Source organism: Diceros bicornis, chromosome 7 (assembly GCF_020826845.1).
Source record: "Diceros bicornis minor isolate mBicDic1 chromosome 7, mDicBic1.mat.cur, whole genome shotgun sequence".
NCBI classification, from domain to species: Eukaryota; Metazoa; Chordata; class Mammalia; order Perissodactyla; family Rhinocerotidae; genus Diceros; species Diceros bicornis.
Window position 1 is genome coordinate 14,643,717 of NC_080746.1, and position 23,609 is coordinate 14,667,325.

Below are 23,609 nucleotides of genomic sequence, written 5' to 3' on the forward strand. Positions count from 1 at the left end.
AAGCCACAGGACAGATCGACAGCAGAGCTAGTTCTAGAACTTTGACCTCACAGTCCATTGATTTCTGAAACCACATGGTCTCAGACCAAACATAACAAAGACTCTGATCTCAACCAGTGACATTGGCATTCCTCTCCAAATCCCCACCAAATGGGAACTGCCACCCAACACTGAGCATCCCATGTCACCTTCCTCTCTCTCAGAAGCGGCATCCACACGTTCGCATGGAGAAGCAGACACAACACTCGAAACAACTCTTAAAACACTTTCCTGCAATGTGGTCTATAAACACAGGAAACAGCAGCTGGCTGGGTTGCCAATAGCGTTTACTTGCCAGTCAGGGTGCTGGTGCTCTCTGTGTGTCAGTTTGAAGCTGTGATCCAGGAACAAAAATAAACCAGTAAAGCAGAAACTGAGGCACCCTGACTATAGATCTATTGGAAGGGCCTTTCAAGTCAGAAAAACTAGGGCTGGAAACCCAGCTCTGCCATTTATTCAGGATGCATGTTAAATAACCTGGTGAACCTCCATTTCCTCATTTGTAAATGGGTCTATTAATACTAACTACATAGGTTTTCAATGAAGAGTAAGTAACATAGTATTTGTAAGGTGCTGAGGCTAGTGACTGGCACCTAAAAGATGATTAAAATGGTATTTACCATTATGCTCCTTGGTATGTACCCAAAGGAGCTGAAAACTTACGTCCACACACAGATGTTTATAGCAGCTTTATTCATAATTACCAAAACCTGGAAGCAACCAGGATGTCCTTTACTAGGTGAATGGATAAATAAACTATGGTATATCCAGACAATGAAATATTTTCAGTGCTAAAAAAAGAAAATGAGCCATCAGGCCATGAAGACATGGAGGAATCTTAAATGCATATTACTAAGTGAAAGAAGCCAATCTGAAAAGGCTACATACTGTATGATTCCAACTCTATGACATTTTGGAAAAGGCAAAAACTATGGAGACAGTAAAAAGATCAGTGGTTGCCAGGGATTGGGGGAGAGGGAAAACAGGAAAAGCACAGGGGATTTTTAGGGCAGTGAAAACACTTTGTATGACACTATAATGATGGACACGTGTCACCCATTTGTCCAAACATAAAATGTACAACACCAAGAGTGAACCCTAATGTAAACTACAGGCTTTGGGTGATTATGATGTGTCAATGTAGGTTCATCATTTGTAACAAAGTACTACTCTGGTGGGGGATGTTGATAATGGGGGAGGCTAAGCACGTGTGGGGTATATGGGCAATCTCTGTAGCTTCCTCTGAATTTTGCTATGAACCTAAAACTGCTCAAAAAAAATAAAGTCTTTTTTTTAAAAAATGGTATTTAGGGGCCAGCCCAGTGGCACAGTGGTTAAGCATGTGCATTCTGCTTCGGTGGCCTGGGGTTCGCAGGTTCGGATCCCGGACGTGCACCGATGCACCGCTTGTCAAGCCATGCTGTGGCAGCATCCCATATAAAGTAGAGGAAGATTGGCATGGATGTTAGCCCAGGGCCAATTTTCCTCAGCAAAAAAAGAGGAGGATTGGCATCGGATGTTAGCTCAGGGCTGGTCTTCCTCACAAAAAAAAAAAAAAAAAAAAAGGTATTTACCTCCAACACCTTTGAGGACCTAATATGAATTCATTTGATAATATCCAGATGTTCGGAGGAACTGAGGACCCCCCAAGTGAAGATACTCACTAGCCCCTATGTGATTCCATAGCACCATTTACATCTCTGTTTCTGGGCACCCAGCAGAGTGCAATCCACTTATCTGATCACTTCTTTGCATTCCCTAGTAGACTGGGAGCACCAAGGTGGCAGGGGCCATTCATCTTCTTCATATTTGCTTCTCTTGATCCTAGCATGGTCAAGGCCTAATAAATGTGTGTTGAAAAGAAAACAATCCTATTAACAGGAAATTCATGGAAGGAGAAGAAAGAGGCATCCTGAACCCTTGACATACAGCTCTACAATGACGCCGCACTATTCTGGCAGGAGTCCAGCAGTAAGCTGAGAAAGGCTGAGGAAACATGAGAGTACTTCCTCCTTCATCAGGATCCTCTTCTTCTTCTGTTAAAGAAGAAAACTCTCTCTGTAGAAAAAGCAATTCCAGAGCGAAGAGAACCAAACAAGGAAACAGCCTTGGATGCTTTAGCAAAAAGTGTTGCAATACACATTCTCTCCATCATCGGAAATTGCAGTGACAACAGAAAGAACATCAGCCCTTCTGGAATCTTCTACTGTGAGGAGTTAAAGGCTGCCCTAAGGCTATTCCTCTTTCTGCTGCAAACTTCAGCCGCCTAAGTCTATTATAAACTCAAAACCATCCTCATTCCCTTTCCCTCCAGCTGAACAGTTCTTTTTCTTCCGTCTTAGGGTAGCTGTTCTGCCCTGGCTTGCTTACACTGCACTTGTTTGCCATCTTCTTCACTGCCTCTTGTTCACTGCTGCCTCTCTGAGCCTCTACCCACTCCCTCTGGCCCAAAATGCTGGTCACGAATCAGTGTCACACGCCACAGCTAATGGCTGGTACACATCAGTGAGTACTGGCCCAACGAGCGAGTGCTCAAGGCTCACTCCTTCTGAGGCCCTTGCTTGACTCCCTCAGTTCACCTCTACGTATCCCTTCAGTCGTGTGTGTGGATAATCCATTCATACCCAACTCTGGTGGGGCCACTCAAAAAGATGATGCCTGGGAATCAGACGTTAGGGAATGCTAGAGACTTGGCACCAAGACACTTGAAAGACAGCAGGCTTGGAGGGCAGGTCCCCACACCCTTGCTGAGGGACTACTCCAACAGGCCTTCCTACATCTTGGCTGTTCAATACCTTGGGGAGTCAATGGAGTCCCTTTGTGGTCTCTCTATCTGTATGCTCATTGTTCTGGGACTGTCTGCCCAAGTACACACTTGCATAGCTTAGAGTGCATTTCACTTCTGTAAATCTCTTTTCATGATCTTTTAAATAGAGGAAATTATCTGTTTTGCTGTCAGAGCTGTGGAGAGAATCACGCATGTGAAGGCAACTATCCAGAAGTGTATCCATAAAGGATAACCTCAGATGCCATGGCCCTCCCTGTAGACCTCAGATCCCAGGCTGGCCCAGCCTAATCCCCCAGGGACTTCAGATATGGTCTTGACTCCAACCCAGAACTCCTGAGTCCCTCTGAGGAGGCTGGTAACATTCAATCATAACCAGAGAGAAAAAACACTGCCTTAGGAGGCAGAGCATACCATAGTTGGGCCACTGGTTTCCAAAAGTTGTTTTTCCTGGTGAACCAAATCTGCACCCCCAGCAATTATCACCACCCCCTGAAGTCTACAAAATAAGCATGTCTTTTCACATGACAGCTCTCTAGATATTAAGGGAGAGATACCTTCCCTCCCTCTCTATCTTACCACATTGTATCAAAGTCATCTGCTTGAGTCTGTCTTCCTCAACAGCTTGGGAGCTCCTTGTGGTTGGGGAAACTGGGTCTTACTCATATTTGTACCTCCAACACTCAGCATAAATCCCAGGGGCCTGGCACAAAGTCATTACCCAGTGAAGTTTTATTAAGTTAATAGGATCCTCATTCTGCCCTGCCTCAACATCTTCCTTACCCCTTCAAGTTTTCTTCAGACTAAACATATTTAGCCCCAAACTACCTGTTTCCCAGACCAACTCAGAAAAGCAGTGGCTAGCTCCCCAGAATACATCAAATGGAAAGGAGAAATAAAAAAAAAATTTCAAATGAGATTTCCGCCCTTATCCTCCACGTCTTTCAGAGCCAGCTACCTAGCAAATGGCAACCTTCTTTGTTTATGCAAGGTCCCCTTACAGCCATTCCATTTGAAAGCCTTCACCAGTCACACACGATACAGGCCATCTTGCTGAAGTGGTGTTGCTGGTGTCCAGTCCCCCTTCCTCTGCCAGCCCATCTCCCCACTCCACTGGCCTACAGGGCTGGCAGCCACAGGCCATAACCAGACAACCACAGTTACCACCTCCCTGCCAAGGCTTGACGGATGAAGTGACACCCGGAGATGTGTGGCTCCTGAAGCAGCCCAACAGCAAAAGAGTATGGCTGTCTGTTCCGCCTTACAGCAGTGAGCCTGTGATCTCACATCTGGAGGAAGATAAGAACTTCAGACGTTCTCAATCCGCGCACAAAGTTGCTGCAGGTCTGAGCAGGTCAGAGGTCCCCACGGGGCTCATCTTGATTGATCAGCTGATTTTCAAGACCTACCTACAAGCTGACTCCCACAGGGCCCCTTGCCATCAACACCACACTGCTGATGTGTCAGAGATTCTGCTTGCTAGGGAGAGCAGCTGTGTGTACTTGTGAGGCCAGGCAGAAGGCAGGAGCCGTGTGGTTAGGATTCTACATTGAGGAAAACATTGAGCCATTCCACATTCCCAAGCCAGCTCCCCTCATCTCCCTGTCCTTCCCCAGAATGTTTATTCAATCAACTGAATGCTACTATCCCTAGGCCCAGGTCTTAAAGATGTTGGGGAGAGAACTTAGAAACACACTCTCACCAAAGATTTAGAATGGCTTATTAACTTAGACCCAGAGTTCCCTTCTGTGGCCCTACAAAATGCTGTGATTCCAAAGCTGTTGATCTTAACCGTCATATCTACCATTTATTGTGCACGTAAGAGTCAGGCTCTGCACTAACCATTTTCTATGTGTTATCTCATTTAATCATTATAACAAGCCCTTGAGGCAGATTTCATCACCCTCATTTAACAGATGAGAAAACTGAGCCTTAGAGGGGTTTAGTACTTGCCCAAAGTGGAACAGAAATGTGAATGTATGTCACTTTGACCACAAACTCAAGTATCAGGCAGACCACTATGCACTCTGTCCAAGGAGCCCCTCATCAAGGCTGTGGGTAGAGGAGCCCACTTCCTGTTTCTACTGTGGAGGTTCAATTTGCAGCAACAGGTGGACACTGGGAGAGGCGGCTGACAGGGACTTGGTGTTCTCCTAACTCCTGAGTACGGTCCTGTGCCCGTCCTCTCATAGTTTGGAGCCGAGATGGGTAGTATATACACACACACACATATTCACACTCACACACTACCACTCAGACATACACGCACACATATTCACACTCACACGTGCTTTTAAAAAGAGTGATAATATCATGGCAACTCCAGACCACCACATCGACACACTCTGACGCAGAGATAGCCAACCACATCGCAGTTAGCTGGGGCCCAGCAACAGAGCGAACCAATGGACAAGTCAGGTTGCCCTCTTGACCCCAGTTCTGTGTAATCTCGGGACATCACATCATTTCTTTGGACCTCAAGCTTCCTTCTGCTATTCATCGAACTCTTCTAAACACCAGCTACACATCAATACCGTGGGTGCTGGTTAAGAACTGAGACTCGGGAGTCAGACCACCTGGAGTTTGTATCCTGGTTCTACCACTTACTGGTTGCGTGATCTTGGGCACCTTAAAAATCTCTATGCCTCAGTTTTCTCATGTGCAAAGTGGGGATAATAATAGCTCCTATCTCATAGGGTTGTTATGAGAAATAAACAAATAACGCACAGGTAACGTGTTTAAAATATTGTCTGGTACATAGTAGGCACTCAGAAAGGTTAGCCATGAATATTTGGTGCTTGGGTTGGAAATGAGGGCGATGAGGCAACAAATGAAGAGTCAGCAATAGGAAATGCAAATGAGGAGAGCCTAGGTGACCTCTTTCAATGAGAAATATCACGAACTAAGGAAAAATGCAGACCTAGTGCTTACACACACACCTAACCTCTTGTTTTCGCAAAAGCCACTTACTATTCCATGGTAAAGAGAATAATGATCCCCCAAAGATGTCCACATCCTAATCCTCATAACCTATGAATATGTTACTTCATGTGGCACAAGGGACTTTGCAGATGTGATTAAGCTAAGGATCCTGAGCTGCAGAGATGCAGCCATAAGGGTCTTTATAAGGGAAAGAGTGAGGCAGGAGACTCAGAGAGAGATAGGAGATGTGATGACAGAAGCAGAAGTTGGAGTGATGCATTTTGAAGATGGAGAAAGGGGCCACTAGCCAAGGAATGCAGGTGGATTCGAGAAGCTGGAGAAGCCAAGGAAACAGATTTTCTCCTAGAGCCTTCAGAACGAACACAGCTCTATTGACTTCTTGATTGGAGCCCATAACACCCATTTTGGACTTCCGATCTCTAAACTTTAAGAGAATAAACTTGTATTGTTTTAACCACTGAATTTGTTAGAGCAGCAATAGGAAAATATCATACATGCCTTGGGTCACATGTGCTGTATTTCATAAAACCTCTTGTTTTCACAAAAGCCACTTGCTAACTCATTATGACTCATGTCTCTACTTCCCAAAAGAGGTAAAGTGAAAATTTAAGCTTCCAGAAGGAAGTGTTCACTTTGAGGGAACGGCCTCTCGAATGGCTCCTCACGTTCCTCACTCTGACAGAATTAGCCTCTCTGAAACAATGAAGCTTGGTTAGAGAAGACTAGAACAGCTTGCCAAGCACCACACAAAACTAACAGTTCACAGACTTTCTGGAAGAGCCACAAAGTACCAGGACACAACCGTTGATAACAAATGATAGTATAACTTTACGTGTGCATGACTTTTTGTGGTTTTTATTACATTTATATACAATACCTCATTTTGATTCATCCAACCTATAGAAATAACTTGCTCAAAACCACATCCTCAGAAAGTGACAGATCCAGAATTTAAACCCAGTCTTTTGTCTCTAAAGCCAATTTTCTTTCCCCTCTAGCAGAACAAAACTTTTGTTCTTACCGTCACGGACGGGTGACTGAGACAACTATGGATCCTCTCCAACACCTACTCTACTACCGGTGTGACACTTCCACACCCACCCATCCCACCCTACTTCTCAGAGGTAACCATTCCAACTGGTCTATCGACAAATTAGCTTCATCATCCCTAGGCTGAGACCCAAACAAATGTCAGGCAGAAGAGGGAAGCAAAAGGGAAAGAAAAGACAGAGAAACTAGATGAAAGGGCTAATCCAGACAACAGATCAGTCCATTCCTCCAGGAAACAGAGCCAAACCTTGTTAGAAATCTACTTCTTGGAGGCAGAGCCTGGAAAAAGAAACCATGGTCTGGACTTGGAGTCATAGACTAGCTATTAATGGTTGTTGGTCTTGAAAATTCACTTCATCTGCTTGTCTCATCTTACATGTAAAAGGAGGGAGCTGGACTAAAAAAGCTCTACTAGCAATTCCAGCTATATAATTCTGACATTCTACCTCTGCAGGGCTTTTCTGAGTACCCCTATTTCAACAGGGGTACTTGAGTCATCCTGAACCAAGGGCAGGAACCTTATATGAGCTTCTTCACCCTGAAGCAAAACCTATCTCCCGTCATACATGACTCTCAAGTCAGGAACAAGTGATTACTATTATGCAATTAAATATTAGGAACAGTCTTGGATGTGAACAATAACTAACATTTCTTGAGCATCTATATCTATCTACACTTCCTGTTATCTACAGCTTTCACAAAGTATTGTGTTCAGGACATTGTTCATCTTCACATCCTTTTGCAACCCATGAAGAATCCTCACTCACCAAATCACCTAAATTTAAAACTATAAGTTCTGTGTTTACATTTTCAGTGTCTACCAACTCTTAGAAATTCAATTCCCACACACATACAACCTATGATGTCAAGTATAACTTCCTTTTCTTTGGGGTAAACGAGCTTTCTCCAATCTTGATTCAGATACCCCCGGTTCAAGGTCTTCTGCTTGTTTCCTCCTCCATCTTCTTTCCTCTATCATTTCCTTCCAAAGCACCCAATAAACCCATCATCCACTCATATTTCACACCTCCCCACTTATCTCCAAGTTGTAAGTGAGTGCAGACAGACGCATGTGGGCAGAACAACTTGAGATGACTTAGCAGCCTAGAGGAAACCTCCCCTCGGGTACACAGAAGTTGCTCCAGCCCCCAACCACCAGCCACCTCACAAACCTTGATGTCTTACAGATACAGCATAGACCCCAGCATTCTTTGGTGAGTCATTTCTGATGGAGAGGTGGTGGTGGCAGGGGCTTGCTGGAGAGAGGAAATTATAGAAATGAGCTTCATGCATGGCAGGCTGAGAGCTCAGTATCCTGAGACCAGAAAGAGGAGGAACTGAGAAGGTTTCCCAGTGCTTTATCCACAGCACTTAATGCATTGACTGGCATGCAGGAAGGATGAGGAAAGATTTGTTGAATAAAGAAATGAACGATAGGTCACTCCAGCAAGGATAATCAGGTGACCTCAGCATGGTTTCCAGTGAGGACAGGTATGTTCAGATGTGATATGCATGGGGGCTGGGAGGTTGGTACTGAGGTAGGGACAGGGGAGGCAGGTAAAATCTCTAAGTGGAAATTAGCAGTGGGGGGATTCTAAAGGGCAGATGATTCTTACATCAGAGATTCCAGATAATCTGTCTATTCACAGTCAGATCTCAGTCAGCAGTCTCAGTTTCAGAGAGCAGATTACAGCTCTCTGCAGAAAGAGCTGTCAAAGAGCTAGAGGCAGGATCTCAGGATCCTGGTCCTCAGGAGTCTGGGGGAGCTAGAGAGGATTACCAGAAACCCTAGAGACAGGCTTTGGAATCTGTGAGAACATCTCATTCACAACCAATGATTTACTCACTTTGGAAATGCATAAGAAAGAAACATTTTGTTGACCTGAATCTTTTTCATGAAATTCTCTTCTTCTAGAGCATCTCTCCTTTTGTTCTTTTCTTGCCTCTGGAGCCATTCCTCTTGGCCTCTGTCACCTGTTCTTTTCCTCTACGCACCAATTTGTCCCCCAGAATTCTATCCTTGGGAGTTGACTTCTTGCCTTTTCTTAACACACTGCCTGGTTCATTACACCCACTCTCATGCCTTCTACTGCCATCAATTCCCAAATTTACATTTCTAGCCCAAACCTCTTCTCTGAGCTCCAGATCCCTATTTCCATCTGCATCTTTATCTACATGTTCATAGCACCTAAAACATGTCTCAAACCAAACTTGTTGCCTCATCCTCTAAATCACCCCATCCTCTGTGTGTTCTATCTTGGTTAATAATGTCTCCACCTTTCTAGTTTCCCAAGCAGGAAATCTTGAGCTGTATTTTTGCTCCCCCACTCTTCACACCCAATAGATTCTAAATCTTGTCAATTCAACTTCAAAAATGTCTCTAGAATCTGGCTCTTCTTAATCTTAATCCAAGCCCTATTAATCTTTCACCTGGCCTATTACAACCACCTCCTGACTGGCTTCCATGCCTAGTTTTTCTCTGCTCCAATCCTTTCTTTAAACTGACCTCTCTGCTTAAAATGTTATTCTCCAGAACCTCTAGGAAACAATCTGGCCCCAACTAATTTCTCTACTCTCATCTCTCCGACTCCTCTTCCAAGGAATCTCCAGCCCCCATGTGCTTTACGCTCTGAATTTCCCACTGTTCTCTGACTGGAATGCCCTTCCCTCCTCTATGCCTAGGATATCTCTATCCATTGTTTAAGGTCTGCCTTAACTGGCACCTCCTCTGCTTCCCCCAATCTTCTCAAGTTGCACTAATCGGTTTTTCTGCAGGCCCACAGAGCTTTCTTCAAACCTCTACTATGGCACTAATTGTACTACTATATCACGTTTATGGTTTCTATGTCTTTCTCTCTTGAAGAAAGCTGAGCTCTTGGAGACAAAAGACAATCTTCACCTTCGTAACAAGGTTCTGGCATACTGTAGGCACCCAGTAGCTGCCCAATGGAAGAATGATTAAATAATGTCAAATCTAAAGTTAAGCCCAACTAGGGGCCAGGTGTTTCTTTTGGTAGCCAAAATTTCTCCTTTCCTTTCTAAGCAGATAGTAACATAGTAGCTAAGGTACTCATTTGGGGGAGTGGGGGGCATGGTGAGATAGAAGGTGGGAGGACAATGAGCAGAATGATTCAAGAAACCCAAGTCTAAATTAAAATCTGCCTCTAACTTACAGATGTGGCGTGATATTAAATCATTTGAACTGTCTACTGATCTTCCCAAACTCCTACCTCTCATATTGAAGAAGAGTATTGCTCTCATCTTATTTGCACTTTAAATTTACTTCAGGGCTCCAGGTCTGGTGATATTCTCTTCCTCATCTCCTCACATACATACTGCATCTATCTCTTCCATCACATTTACCACAGTTTATCATAATTTTGTATCTTCCACACTAGACTGCCAGTCCCCTGAGGGTGGAGATTATACCTAATTATCTTTGTACTTCCAACTCCTATTATAATAGGCTATAATACTTGCCCATAAATATGTGGTGAAGTATCTATACATTAAAAAAAAAATGGTCATTACCCAGGGAAGTTGTCATGGAGATAAGACAAACATAATGTTGGGGTTGTTTTTTTTTTCTTGTCTCGTTCTTCAAAGATTTCAACTGTCAAGATATGTTATGAAACTCCCCAAAGAGGAAAGCTCTCTCTGTACCTTGCTTGCTTCACAGAGCAAAGCTTAATAAGGCTAAGGGAGGAGAGAAGAGGGAGAGATACGATAGAAGAGAAAAGGAGAAGAAAGGGGCGAGGAGGAAAGCAAAGGGAAGCCAAGTACTATGGTTGAACCAGTTCTCCAGCACAGGTAGAATCTGACGCGGTGAAAGGAGGTGAAAGGATGGGCAGGCAGGCAATTCAAGGACAGGTTGATTAAGAAATGAGACAGCAGATGCCACTGGTTCAGAACTCCAGCAACCCCGTGTAGATCTGCATGTGTTTGTCTGTGTTTAAATAGACTGTACACAAAAGCAGCCATTGGAGGCAGATTCTTTCCTACTCTCTAAGTGCTTCCTACTCAAGATAAAAGAATAAACATTTAGAAAGCGAATGCTTGCAGTAAATATTTTTGAATGGGGCACAGTCAACACGGAAGTAGAATTCTAAACAATCCGGCTACCTGATCCATGGAGAAGGTTTATCCAACAAAACCTGAAAAGAAATCTGAAACATTCGGCGGCCTCTGGCCACCTGTGCTGTCAGCTTCCCCTTGGCATTTTCCAGACTGCTGCGAGCTGCTATGGTGGTGTTTCGTTCAGCTTCCCATTGTGTGCGGCAATAGGCCTGGTCCTGGTGCAGTTCACTGCTGCTGTTGCTTTATGTACAAGAATGTTTATGCTTCCACTGGGGCAACGAACACAATGGGAATTGTTACCCAAACAGTTGGTGACTCACAGAGAGGAAGATGTCCCTTTAATTAAAAAGGTGCCTGTGAGCAATTTATTTCCCCCCAGGGGACTGAGCTCAAGGCACTAACCTCCTCTCTAATTTAGCCAGTGCTTTGGTTGTATTTTGCAAAAAAGCACATTATGTACCAATTTGAAAATTATATTAATGCATACTAGTTAAACAACTCCCTACCGCTATAATTGCCTCATATCTTTCTTTCTTTCCATTTATTTACTGTTTAGAATATCAACAGTCCTGAAGAGTTTTCTTTAAAGAGAGAAGAGAAGAATTTGACAATAAAGCACTGGGGAAAATAAAACAAAACAAAAACAGAAAAGTCAAACGCTCTGGCACAGAAAAGCAGACATGAAGCAATGAAAACATCCTTGTGCTGTCCCAAAACACTTGTCCATGTCACCCCCGAGTCACCAGAACTGCAAGAGACCTGAGAGGTGGTTGACTTCAACCTCTTTTACAGTTGGGAACACTGAGGTCTCGGGAAGGAAAAGGGTGTGTGTTGATGCCGGCCCTGATATCAGTTCCCCTACCTTGAAACCATATGGGGGTATATATGGGGGTAAAACCAAAATCACTCATCCCCTTTCCCTACTTCTCTAAGTTATATTCATATGTAAATATGGTTTTTTAAAGCTTTGTATCCCTGAAATTCACAAGGCAAATAGAAATTACAAATTGTTCAAAGCCCAGGTAGCCTCATGCTGGGGCTCACACTGAAGTTTTGGCTAATTACCAGTTCTTGAGGTTTATTAAAGGGAGGCTGATATCCAGAGAATATCAGGAAGCTGAAGCTTCTCAGACCTCAACTCCTTGGCTTCCTGGCACCAGAATCCACCCTCCACCATGGAGGCAGACAACCAAGGACACCCACCTGTAGATTCCCTTATCTCACCATCCTCCTCCCGGCAAACAGCCTCAAAAGGCCAAACACAGGCTGATGGGAAAGCGCCAATCAGCAAGGCCACAGGCTCCCCCTCCCTACAAACAGCTGCATTCCTCGCAACCTTTAAAAACCCTTGCCTCCCATCTTTCAGAATGATGGGACAAATTTGAGGGCTCCCTCTTGTCTCCCGGCTGACATCACCCAAAATAAAAACACTTTCCTTGCCATAAGCCTGGCGTTCCAGTTTTATTTGGCCCCTCTTGTGTGGCAGGTAAAGAACCTGTGTTTGGATTCAGTAACAGTGTGAGTTCAAAAGGCCAATAAGTGAGAGCAGAGCGAGAGCACAAAAGCCAGGGTCTGAAAAAAAGGTAAACTGAGTTTTCCTTCATTGTTTGGAACCACTGGGCTACCTGCACAGTATGAGCCAAATCCAGAGCCTTTAGACTGTCTGTGAAGCATTATTTACCCAGGCATAGAAAAGGCACACCTGCTCCTCAGAGGGTCACTCTGAAGGATTTGCAGCCAGCTAGAGAGAGTAGCTAACTTCAGAGCACCAGGTGGTGAAACTTGACATTCACCTTTTCCTCCCGAAAACTGCACAGAATTTAGTAGAATGCTGTGCACACAGTAAAAGCCCAGACAACTTATGGATGTTCATCTGAGGCACTTCACCATAGGCTTCATCCTCATAAATAGTATGTGGCAAAGAACATGACTGCAAAGTCACCAGGAAAATGAGGATGTAAGCAAGATGGACCAACAAGGAAGGGGATCACCTATCACATACCCTGAGACCCTGACAGAAGGTCCAGGTGTCTCAGGTGGCTGCTACATCAACCTATCCATCCTCCAGGGAAGAGAAATCTCAGAGATTCTCCCATAAGCCTCTGGGTAACAGCCAGTAGCCTGTAGGGAAATCCTCCAGTGAAGAAGACAAGGGCGTTCAGTTCTGATGGGGACCATAGGCATCTCATTCTCCCGACAGCGACTCTGTGTCCTGCTGGGGCTATGCCCATCACAGTGCAGAGGAGCCACGCTTGAGTGTGCTCTTCTTTCCTCCTCTCCAGGGCTGGAGTCTCATTCCATTTGAGACTAATCAGAAGACAACCATATGGCCCTCCTTCAAATCCCCAACCCTAGCCACTTACAAGAGTCAGCAGTTTGGGTGGCACTGGCTCAGCTCTGGGTCTGCTTCCACTTGGCCTGGCACCCCCTGGGGCACTCTGCAGAGAGAGAGGTGCAGGGGGACAGAACCGAAGTGCTGAGAAAGGCATCAGTCAGCCTCTGCCCCACACTCACTACTTTATGCCCACAGCACAGTGAGGAGCAGGGAGATGTAAACGTGGAGGGCAACCCGGGAACCAAGCAACGAAGAGAGCCTGCAGAAGAAAATCACCACTGGAGGAGGAGTAACACCTACCTCCTTACTGAGGGCTTAGCCAATGCCAGGCACTCTCCAACAGCCCTCACAACAGTCCTTCGGAGTAAGTACTGTTATGGTCATTTTACAGATAGGGTGACTGAGGCTTAGCGTGTTCAGCAACTGCTTAAGGTCACCCAACCCGTAACGGGCAGAGCTGGGATTCAAACCCAGGCTGTCCAAACAGCTGCCGGGAGTTTAGACTTCTGCGTATCAGGCAGATACTGATGGAGTCTCTTCAATTCCTGGCTGCCCAGGTAGAGGGCCGCCCTCTCTTACACACGCACAGCAGATGCCTGCTGGGATGGGGGTGGCACTGACAGCTCCAATCGGCAGGAGCAGAGCTGGCTGGAGACACAGGATTCCCTACGTTTGTTGCCTCTCTGAACAGCAAAAAGCCTTTAGCTTTGAGAATATTGTCCACTCAGTGAAAAGCAGCTAGAGTTTGAGGCATCTGAGGGCAGAGGGTGGGGTGGTGACAGAAACCACAGGATAGTGTCATAAGGCAGGATGCTCTTCACTGTCTGTGGCACTTAATCTTCTGAACCTCAGTTTTCTCCTGAAATTATCAATGTCTGAGACTTGATAGTGATTATGTGTGTAAATCTGCTTTGTAATCTCTAAAGTGGCCTAAACATCTAAGGTAATATTAGGGCGTTACAGGGAATTTTCCTAGAAGCCGCGTGCAAGTGGTTATAATTACATGACTAGCACATTAAATATTGTACACCAGGATCTATTCAGCAAAAAAAGAGGCAAACTACTGATACACGCAACATCATGGAAGAATCTTAAAATTATTATGTTGAAGGAAAGACAGCAAGCAGGCACAAGAGTATGCATTGTATGATTCCACTTCGATGCGAGTCTAGAAAATGCAAACTAATCTACAGGGACAGAAAGCAGATCGGTGACTGTCCAGAAACAGGGGTGGGGAAGCGAATGACTGCAAAGGGGCACAAGGAAACTTTCAGGTGTGACGGCCACGTGTCGTGTCTTGTGGTAGTGATTCCACGGGCGTATTCATTGGTCAAAACCGATCAATCTCTAAATAGGTTTAGTTTATTGGTCATAAATTGCACCTCAATAAAGTTAAAAAAGAACGCATGTCAAGGTCTTTCCTTTTGAACCAGGGCCTGCATGTAGCCTGGAAAGTTCACTGGACTTGCAATTTCAGCCCAAGGCTGTCATGGCAACATGGCCCCACACAGGGCAAGTCCCTGAACTCCTCTAAGCCTGAAGTCTCCACATCTTTAAAATGAGGCTTTTATCACGTGCTTTACCTCACAGGACTGCTGTATTGATCAAGAGGGATATTCAGTGCGTGTGAGAGCAATTTTTCAACTGCAAAATAACACACAAATGTAAGGGAGTGTTGTGTGGGCGCACAGCCATGATGGGTAGATTAGAGACTTCCTTGCCCTGCGCACCTGTAAGATCCCTTCAGCTCCAAATGGGCCATGGTTTGTCCTCTTTCTACCCAAGGCCCCTGGGAAAGCAGCCGCAGCCCCACCCAGAATGGGCCACAATTCAGAGATGCTGAGTTGACCCAGTACTTTCAGGCGATCCAATGTCAAGCAGGTGAGCTGGAGAAGGCCAGAGAAACTGGATACTTTAATTCATGGGCTCTGCAAGATGCCTCTCGATTCCTTGTGTAGCCAGCTTTGAGCTGCTTTTATCTTGGGGCAGTGAGGCATAGCCAACGAAACTTACTGTCCAAAGCAAAGTCGAAGGTGTTTATTCCAGCTCTTTCCTTCTGCCACTGTCCTGATCTTTAACTAAGTATTGTTCAAATATTCTCAGTAGAAAAAAAGGACAACCTAATAGCACATGTAAATCCTTGCCGGAGCCCTCAACCACCATCTCACCTCCTTCCTTTTCTTCCAGTCCAACACAATAACACCATCCTCATATCTCGAGTCTCGATTATAGTTTTACCTTTTCCAAGTCCTTTCCTGCCCATTATCTCATTTTGCCTTCAGAGAGCCTCGTGGTTACACGGGACAGTTATTGCCACGCACAGAAGCTGATCGGGATACTGAGGAAAAGGGTTAAACTGAAGACCTAAAAACTTCAAGTGTCAGTGAGAAGCTGGACAAGAATTGGAAAGTCGGACCCCTGCCACAGTGTCCTTTCGAAGATTCTCTCAGTCAGTAGGAAATATTCAAAAGCCATTTGCAATAGACAAAGTTCTAGCCACAGGCAGGCTCAAACAAACCAAACCAAAAGAAAACAAAGGCCGGAGTAGTGTCAGCAAGCACTTCTGAAATTCAGTTGTTCAATGACTAGCTCCCACATTGGCCTCAAGCTACAGAGAGATAAGAGCTAGAGCCTCATTTCCCCAGAAACCACAGAGGCCAGGAGGGGGATGGTAGGAAATCCAGTTGGGTTATGCAAAGCCACAGCTCCATCCGAGTTCCTGTCCTGCGTCTCCCTGAGATAGGCAGCCCCCTTCTGGCCCCCAGGCATCCTGGTCCTCAGGCCTTTGCCCAGCTGGACACACACTCTTCCTTTTCCTTCCAACCAACCTCACTCCAGTCCTGACGAAGCTAGACCTTTATTTTTAGAACTTTTGGAATAGGGAAGAGCTAACGGGCATAGAAAGCAAAAGGAAGGGATAGGCCCTTTTGGCTCCTTGAAAGTTTCCTTCCTGAGGCCTCCCTAACACCTCCTTACCTTGTGCTGGCTCACACACACACACACACACACACACACACACCATAAACATCGCCACTTCTCCATCCTTCTCCATGTGGCAGATTCTTCTACAGTAGTGTCTAACTTGGACCAAGGTCATAGGGTGGGATGGAAAAAAACCTAGCATAGCTCCAGGGGAGCACTGAGCTAGAGGGAACGTGCCCCGAGGTCACCCTGCTTGCTCAGCACTCCTCTCCCCTAGCTCTGTCAAGGACTTAACAACTGTGCACTCATTAGTCTAGTTCCCCTCAGAGGCCCTGAGGGTTAAGTCACTTATCCAAGACCAATGGGACCTGGCCCCTGGCCCTTGCTGGCCTCTGCGCTGGGGGAGCGGGGCGGGGGGGGGGGGGGCTCACCTCTGAGCGCTGCTGGCCTGAGCTCCCTGCCGATCCCCCCAGAGCCCAGTGGAAGGTCCATTCTTTCTGCTGCACAACACCAGACCCTGTTACACCCGGAGGGGAACCAGAGCTGTCAGCCCTGGCTACCAGCATTGTCTCCAAAGGGCCATGTTCCAGACATTGGTCACATCCATTCTTGAGGCAATGCAGCCAAGTCTGCCTGACCACTGCTCTCTCGGGCTTTCAATTTCATCATGCTCCTTCCTCCAGGCTGAAGGCCTAGGAAGGGGCTTCTCAGAAGCTAAGCCGGGTGCCATAGCTCCTTTTCTTCTCAACTCTCCAAAATGAGGTTAAAAGGCTGCTCTCTGGAATCTCAGATGGCCCCGTGGAGAGGTCGCTTTTCTTACTGACCTGAGTTAAGTTACTGAGGGGAAGGCTGACCGCATCAGCCTTTATGGATTGAGGCAGAAGCGATACCAGCCTGGGTGGAGTGCAATTAGATCAGGTGACTGCCAGGGCTCCACTGCCTCCCAGGCAGAGAATTTGAGGGAGACAGAACAGCAAACCCAACCTCCCTCCCACCTAGACTGTTTCATGTGACCCACTCTGTCACCCTTTCAGTAAAGAGAGGCAGCACTAGTAATAATAATAGTAGCCACGAGAGGCTGAATAATAGCTCTGCAAAAGATGTTCAAGTCCTAATTCCTGGAACCTGTGAATATTACCTTACTGCAAAAGAAAAAAAAAGGATTTTGCAGATGTGGTTAAGTTAATGACCTTGAGGTAGGAAGATTATCCCAAATTATCTGGGGAGGCCCTAGATGCAATCACAGGTGTCTTTACAGGAACGAGGCAGAGGGAGATTTGACCAAGGCAGAAGAAGAGAAGGCAGTGTTACCATGGAGGCAGAGACTGGAGTGATGCAGCCACAAGCCAAAGAATGACAGCAGCCACCACAGCTGGAAGAGGCTGGGAATGGATTCTCCCCTAGAACGTCTAGGAGGGAGCACAGCCCTGCTGACACCTTGATTTCAGCCCAGTAATACTGATTTATGGCTTCTGGCCTCTAGAACTATGAGAGAATAAATTTCTGTTGTTTCAAGCCACCCAGTTTGTGCTATTTTGTTACGGCAGCCACAGAAACGAATACAGTAGCTTACAGTTAATGATCGTCCACTATGTGCCAAGCACTGCTCTAAGCATCTTACCCTCATTAACTCATTACATCCTGGCCCCGGATGTGAGGCCTGAGCTGAGCAGACCGGTGCCTGGATTTGGATCTAGATTCACTGCTTACTGCTGTGACCCGGAGCAAGGTATGCAACCTCCCCAAGCCTCTGTTCCTCAATTCATAAATGAGCATATGGTTATCTTTCTCACTGGGTTGCTAGGAGTATAAAAAGGATAATAAAGGCAAAGTGCTTAGAACAATACATAGTAAGCATTCGATAAATGCTAGCTATTATGAGATCTCAGGGGTAGAACAAGCCAAAATTAGACCATCATCCCAAACTGTCAGGATATGGGCAAGGCCTCCCGGACCCAGTGCGGGGAGGGGGGAAGATGTCCCTTTAAAGCCGGTTTAAATAGCAAATATGACAGGCTGAAGAGTTCAGTTAAGTATTTCTTCCCTTAATTAAGTAATTTAGGTCCTTTGCACCAGCCTCACTTCAGACAAGGCAGATGCTGGGGCTGAGCTCATTCTGCAGCACTGCCCAGCAGACTCCCCGGCCCTTGCCTCGGGTTCTTAAGGAGAGCTATGCACAGCGGGTCATCCATATGAAGGACTGAACTTGCAGCATCCACGCCTGACACACCCCTGCAGAGGCCCCCACCTCTTCTCTCTGTAACTGCCATCAGGAGTTGGAGCCCCAGTGCTTGCAAAAATGTCAGCCCATTTTGTGGCCACCCCAACCCAACCCAGCAGGCTGGGGGGAATGACAAAATCAGGCGTTTGCTTTGATTAAGAGGTTACAGCCAAGGTAAAGAATAAACAAGGTTTCCCCAGAGATGGCAAAAGGGAAACCTAGAATTACCACCTGAAAAAAGGCACAGGAAAAAAAAAAAAAAACTTTAACTTGGCCCTTCCTGATAAAGTTTGCCCAAGTTCGCTTTCAGGTGATGTAATTCAAAGCAGCAGCGCCCCACAGGATCCCAGGCCACGTGTCCCCACCTAAGAAATCTGCACGAGAGGGAGAAGGGCCTGGCCACTGGGTCTTGGCTTCCTCCTAGGCAGGGTTCCAGCGCCACAGTCTTGGATAACCAGCTTCAGAAGGCTCCTGCTGCTGCTGCTGCCGCCTTGTGCTGGCGACCAGGCCTCTTCCCAGCAGGCTGCAGGGGCAGCCACCTGCGCTCTCTCTGTCCTTGCCTACCCTTCGCTCCGGGGGGAAGGATGAGAGAGGACAGCTCCCCCTCCTTACTCTCAGGCACCCACAGATTTCTGCGCTGCCGTCACGGCTGACAAGAACCCAGGTCCCCTGGAGAAATTGCTTTTCCTTCTCATTCCATCCTCCCTATCAATGAACACGCAGCAACACCCACGCTCCCGCTCCTCCTACTCCGGAGGGAGACCTAACCCGACAGCGACATCCGGAGCTGGAAGCCGCTGCAGTGGGAGCGTCGGCCTCCCTGCCCCGCTGTCCCTTGCCCTTTCCCAGCCATCAGAGGATCCCAAGCCAGCCCAGCGTTCCGGATCGAGTGGGTGCCTGAATCCACTATGGGGCCCCGCCTCCCCAGGGGCTCGGCGCTGGAGACCTCGGGGAGCCTGCGAGAGATCGGCTTAGCCCCATCCGCGGAGGCCGGCCGCTGGGCACGGTACCCGGGACTCGAACCTGGTGCCCTCGCCCTTAGGCATCCCTCGTCCTTAGGCATGCCTCCCCTTAGGTATGTCAAGCAAGCCCCCAGCCTAGCGCTCCGGCGCGGCGTCTTCCCCTGCACCCCCGCCCGGAGGAGATGAGTCTCGGGCTGCCTGCGCGCCCATCCTGCCCCCAACAGGTCGTGGGCAGCAGGGAGCGCGCCGCCCGTGAGGCAGGCGCGGGGAGGCGAGCCGGAGCGAAGCCGAGGGCCGGCGCGTGGGGCGGGAGGGGTCGCGAGGGCTGCGAGCTGGCCACTTACGCGCGGGCTCTGGGGAACCCCATGGAGAGGAGCACGTCCAGCGCCGATCCATGCTTGATGGTGCCGGGGCGCTGCTGGCGGTTCCTCCGCGGGGTGACTTTGCTGTACAGCTCCTCTCTCGCGGCCATGCCGAGCGGGCTGGGGTGGCCGTACTGAGCCATGGCTCAGCGGCCAGCCATCGCCGGGGAAGGCGCCCAAGCCGGAGCGCACGGGACGAGGAGGGAGCCGGGCTGGGGTAGGGGAGGGGGCTCGGGGACCGAGAGCTGGGCGGGAGGCGGCGGCGGAGGCGGCGCTCAGAGCTTCCCCAGTGTGGAGACTGACGCTTCCTGGTGAGGCCACCGGAGCCAGAACGGCCGGCGAGCTGCTTCTGCCGGACCAGCCGTCAGCTAGTTAGGCCCCCGGGTGCCCCCAGCGCGGCGCCTGCAGCAGCCCTCTCTCCTCCGCCCCCTTGCTTCTCCTCTCCTAGCAGTCCGGGAATTTGCAATGAGTAATTTTTGAATGGATCAAAAAGGAAAAGGAGCGTTGTGGGCTGGCCCTGCCTTGGCTGCACCGGGACCCCGCCCCTCTCTTAAAGCGGCAGCACTGCCAGAGGCCGCTGGAGGCCGGGCGCGAGCTGTAGAGACGGTGCTTCTAGGCGGAGGATTCGAACCAGCGAAAGCTGCCTGTGTGCATTGGTTCTGGAGAGTCCCTCCCAGCGCCCCAACCTTCTCCATGGCTTGCATATAAGGCCAGCCGGGCCTCAAGACACCAGACCAACCCATTTCAAGTTTCAGATGGTTCTAGATGGGGTTAATAATGGAAATTGGGCGAATTGATGGATGACATTAATGAACCAGAAGGCCAAGCCTTAAGGTCCGGGTAAAAGGTTTTGCTTCCGAAAGACCCTGCAAAACCCAGAGGATTATTATGGCCCTTGGAGACCAGGTTCCATCAGCTGGCCAAGTGGCTACCCTGAAGAATTACTGTGCTCTCCATGACTGAGAGAGTGACTCCAGGGCAAAGAGTGCGGCCCCAGACTCTCAGGCCTGGGAGGAGAGCAGAAAAGAGGGAGAGGACAGGGTGGAAAGAAGAGAAAGGGGAAGATGGAAGGAGGAAGGAGGAGGAGGGGAAGGAAGTGGGAAGTGGAAGGAGGGTGGAGGAAACAGAAGAAACAGAGAAGGACACTTTCTACTTATAAGAGGTGTTGGAAATGGAATGGGTTGCTTTTCATTAGGGAATGAGTACCCTGTCAATAAAAGGATTCATAGAAAGACTGGATCTTCATCACTGCTCAGCAGTGAGGGATAGATGAATTGCATCATAGGTTGGAGAAAACTACTCCCAACTCCAAGGTGGATGTCCTAACTGTACCCACTCCCCTGTGCCCCACACCATGAACTTGGCTTGGGGATGTTAAGGCTCTTTCATTTGGAGACAAACTTATCCTCAGTCAGGGCAAGGGCCCCACTCAGTGTAATGGAAAAGACACAGAGTCAATCCTAGCTGCTCCTCTTTTCAAGTAATAATAATGATAAAACCTAACATTTATTGGGCTCTTCTATGTGTCAGTCATGGTGCTAAGCATAATAAATAACTCATTCAATTTTTACATAAGCCTATGAGGTGTGTATGATTATTATCCCAGTTTTACAGATGAGAAAACTCAGCTCAGAGAGGTTGAGGAAGATCATAGAGCTGGTAAGTGCACAGCCAGAGCTTTTATCCACTGTGGTACCTTGGACAAGCTGCTTCTGCCCCCTACAGTCCCATGTCCTCATCTGTACGCAGCACAGGAACCTAGCCTTACACACACTGGATTCTCCAAAAATGTCAGCCCTCTTCCCCGCCGGGAGTGTGCGGGAAGAATGGTGACCAGCGCTCATGGGGCAGCTTCTTGATGTTGCTGTATAAGGCATCTAAGGATTTTACCAGGGGAAATGACACAGCTTGATTCTCTTAGCCCAGAACTGATTTTCTAAAGAATATCCAGTGGTGTTTGGAAGTGCGGAGATTAGAACTACTGGGACTTAAGCAACAATGTGCATAATTCTGCCTCCTGCTGTGTAAGGCACGAGGGAAAGGTCAGGCTTCCTGGGTGGGAGCTTCTGCCAGAGCAGAGGAAGTGTCCAGCAGCCTCGCAGAGTGCTTTTCCAGGGCACGGAGCAAAGAGACAGGATGGGGCTGGGGAAGACATACCTCACAGACTAGCCTCCTTGGGATGTTTTTGGTAAAGTATGCTGGACCTTACCCAATGTTCCAAATTTCTTCCAAATGCTTGGGCTGAGAGTCAAATGATCTGGAGCCTAGTCAAGAGTTACTAATGTCAGTGGAAGCACTTTGTAAACCATAAGCACTACACAGATAATAAGCCAAATTTATTGAGAACTTGCTTTATGCTGGTGCTGTTCTTAGCTTCTTACACATATAATTTAATCCCTCAACAAGAGAATGAAACAAGCACTACCGAATTATCATCAGCCACTTGACAAATGAAGATGTTGAAACAGACAGAGGTCAAGTATCTTGTTCAAGGTCACATGACTAGTAAGTGGTAGAATCAGGATTTGAGCTCTTAAAATTTGTCCAAATAACCACTTACCACCATTGTTCGGATGACGAAGAGATGCCAAACCGTTAAAATAACATGGTCACCTGTGACTCCTCCTGTGCCCCTTGACACAGAAGTGCTGGGTCCCTGCTTCTCCAGAAGAATTGAATTAATTGTCTTTCTCCCTGCCTCTAGGCAAACTGTGTGAGGAAATGATGGATATAAAAATAGTTTTAGGGGACCGGCCTGGTGGCGCAGCAGTTAAGTGCGCGCGCTCCGCTGCTGCGGCCCGGGGTTGGAGGGTTGGGATCCCTGGCACGCACCGACGCACCGCTTGTCAAGCCATGCTGTGGCGGTGTCCCATATAAAGTGGAGGAAGATGGGCACAGATGTTAGCCCAGGGCCAGTCTTCCTCAGCAAAAAAAGAGGAAGATTGGCATCGGATGTTAGGTCAGGGCTGATCTTCCTCACACACAAAAAAAAGAAATAGTTTTAGGTAGCCTGGATAAAGCACTATGGAAAACCAGACACCTCAGATACAAACTGTTTTGTCTGGGGCACTGCTACAGAAATCCCAGCCTGGCTGCCTCACCCTTCTTCAGCTGGGTGCTGCCATTTGTTCTGCACGGAGTCGGGGGCTGGCAATTAACATGCATTGTGCTTTAATTGTATCGACTTTGAAACGCTAAATGTCCATATTGTTAGATTACAAAGAGAAGAGGAATGACTACTCATTGACAAGGTATCTAACAGCTGTGAGGGGGAAGGAGTGAGGGGGAGGGGGGCCCTGCACAGTGAGGGAGCTGGCGCATGAGCACTAAGCTGCCTCCTCAGAAGAGAAAGTAAGTTATCATGTCCTCCTGCAACAGTGGGTCATGTCAGAATCCACCCTGGAGCACAAACCTTTATGTTCACGTGAGCACTGTTTCACTCCACCCCTACTGGCCCCAGCCACTTTCTTGGTGTGGCAGCCCTTTTGAAATGGCCACAGGGATGCCCAGGATGGGCCTAATTAACTGCACTCATAATTTCTTTTTTTAGTTTTCTTTTGTTTTTTTGTGAGGAAGATCAGCCCTGAGCTAACATCCATGCTAATCCTCTTGTTGCTGAGGAAGACCGACTCTGAGCTAACATCTATTGTCAATCCTCCTCCTTTTTTTTTCCCCAAAGCCCCAGTCAATAGTTGTATGTCGTAGTTGCACATCCTTCTAGTTGCTGTATGTGGGACGTGGCCTCAGCATGGCCGGAGGAGCAGTGCATCGGTGCGCGCCCGGGATCCGAACCCGGGCCACCAGCAGCAGAGCACAGCACTTAACCACTAAGCCTCAGGGCCTGCCCTGCACTCAATTTCTGAAGGGTGTCCTATGTCTTTTTCTTCTTGTCTCTGTCCTTGAGAAAAGGTCA

At 47.6% G+C, this 23,609-nt stretch overlaps 1 protein-coding gene across 2 annotated transcripts in view; it reads right to left on the bottom strand.

Moving 5' to 3' along the window:
• The window catches only part of UBASH3B (ubiquitin associated and SH3 domain containing B), a 138,160-nt gene extending 117,886 nt beyond the window's left edge, over window positions 1-20,274 (bottom strand). The window contains exon 1 of one of the 2 annotated variants that reach the window (XM_058544981.1): window positions 19,679-20,274. In XM_058544981.1, the coding sequence (XP_058400964.1) occupies window positions 19,679-19,839 (161 nt within the window). In that variant the 5' untranslated portion in view covers window positions 19,840-20,274. The remainder of the gene's footprint in view (window positions 1-19,678) is intronic. The other variant, XM_058544982.1, reaches the window with a different exon arrangement.
• Window positions 20,275-23,609: the final 3,335 nt, after the last annotated feature.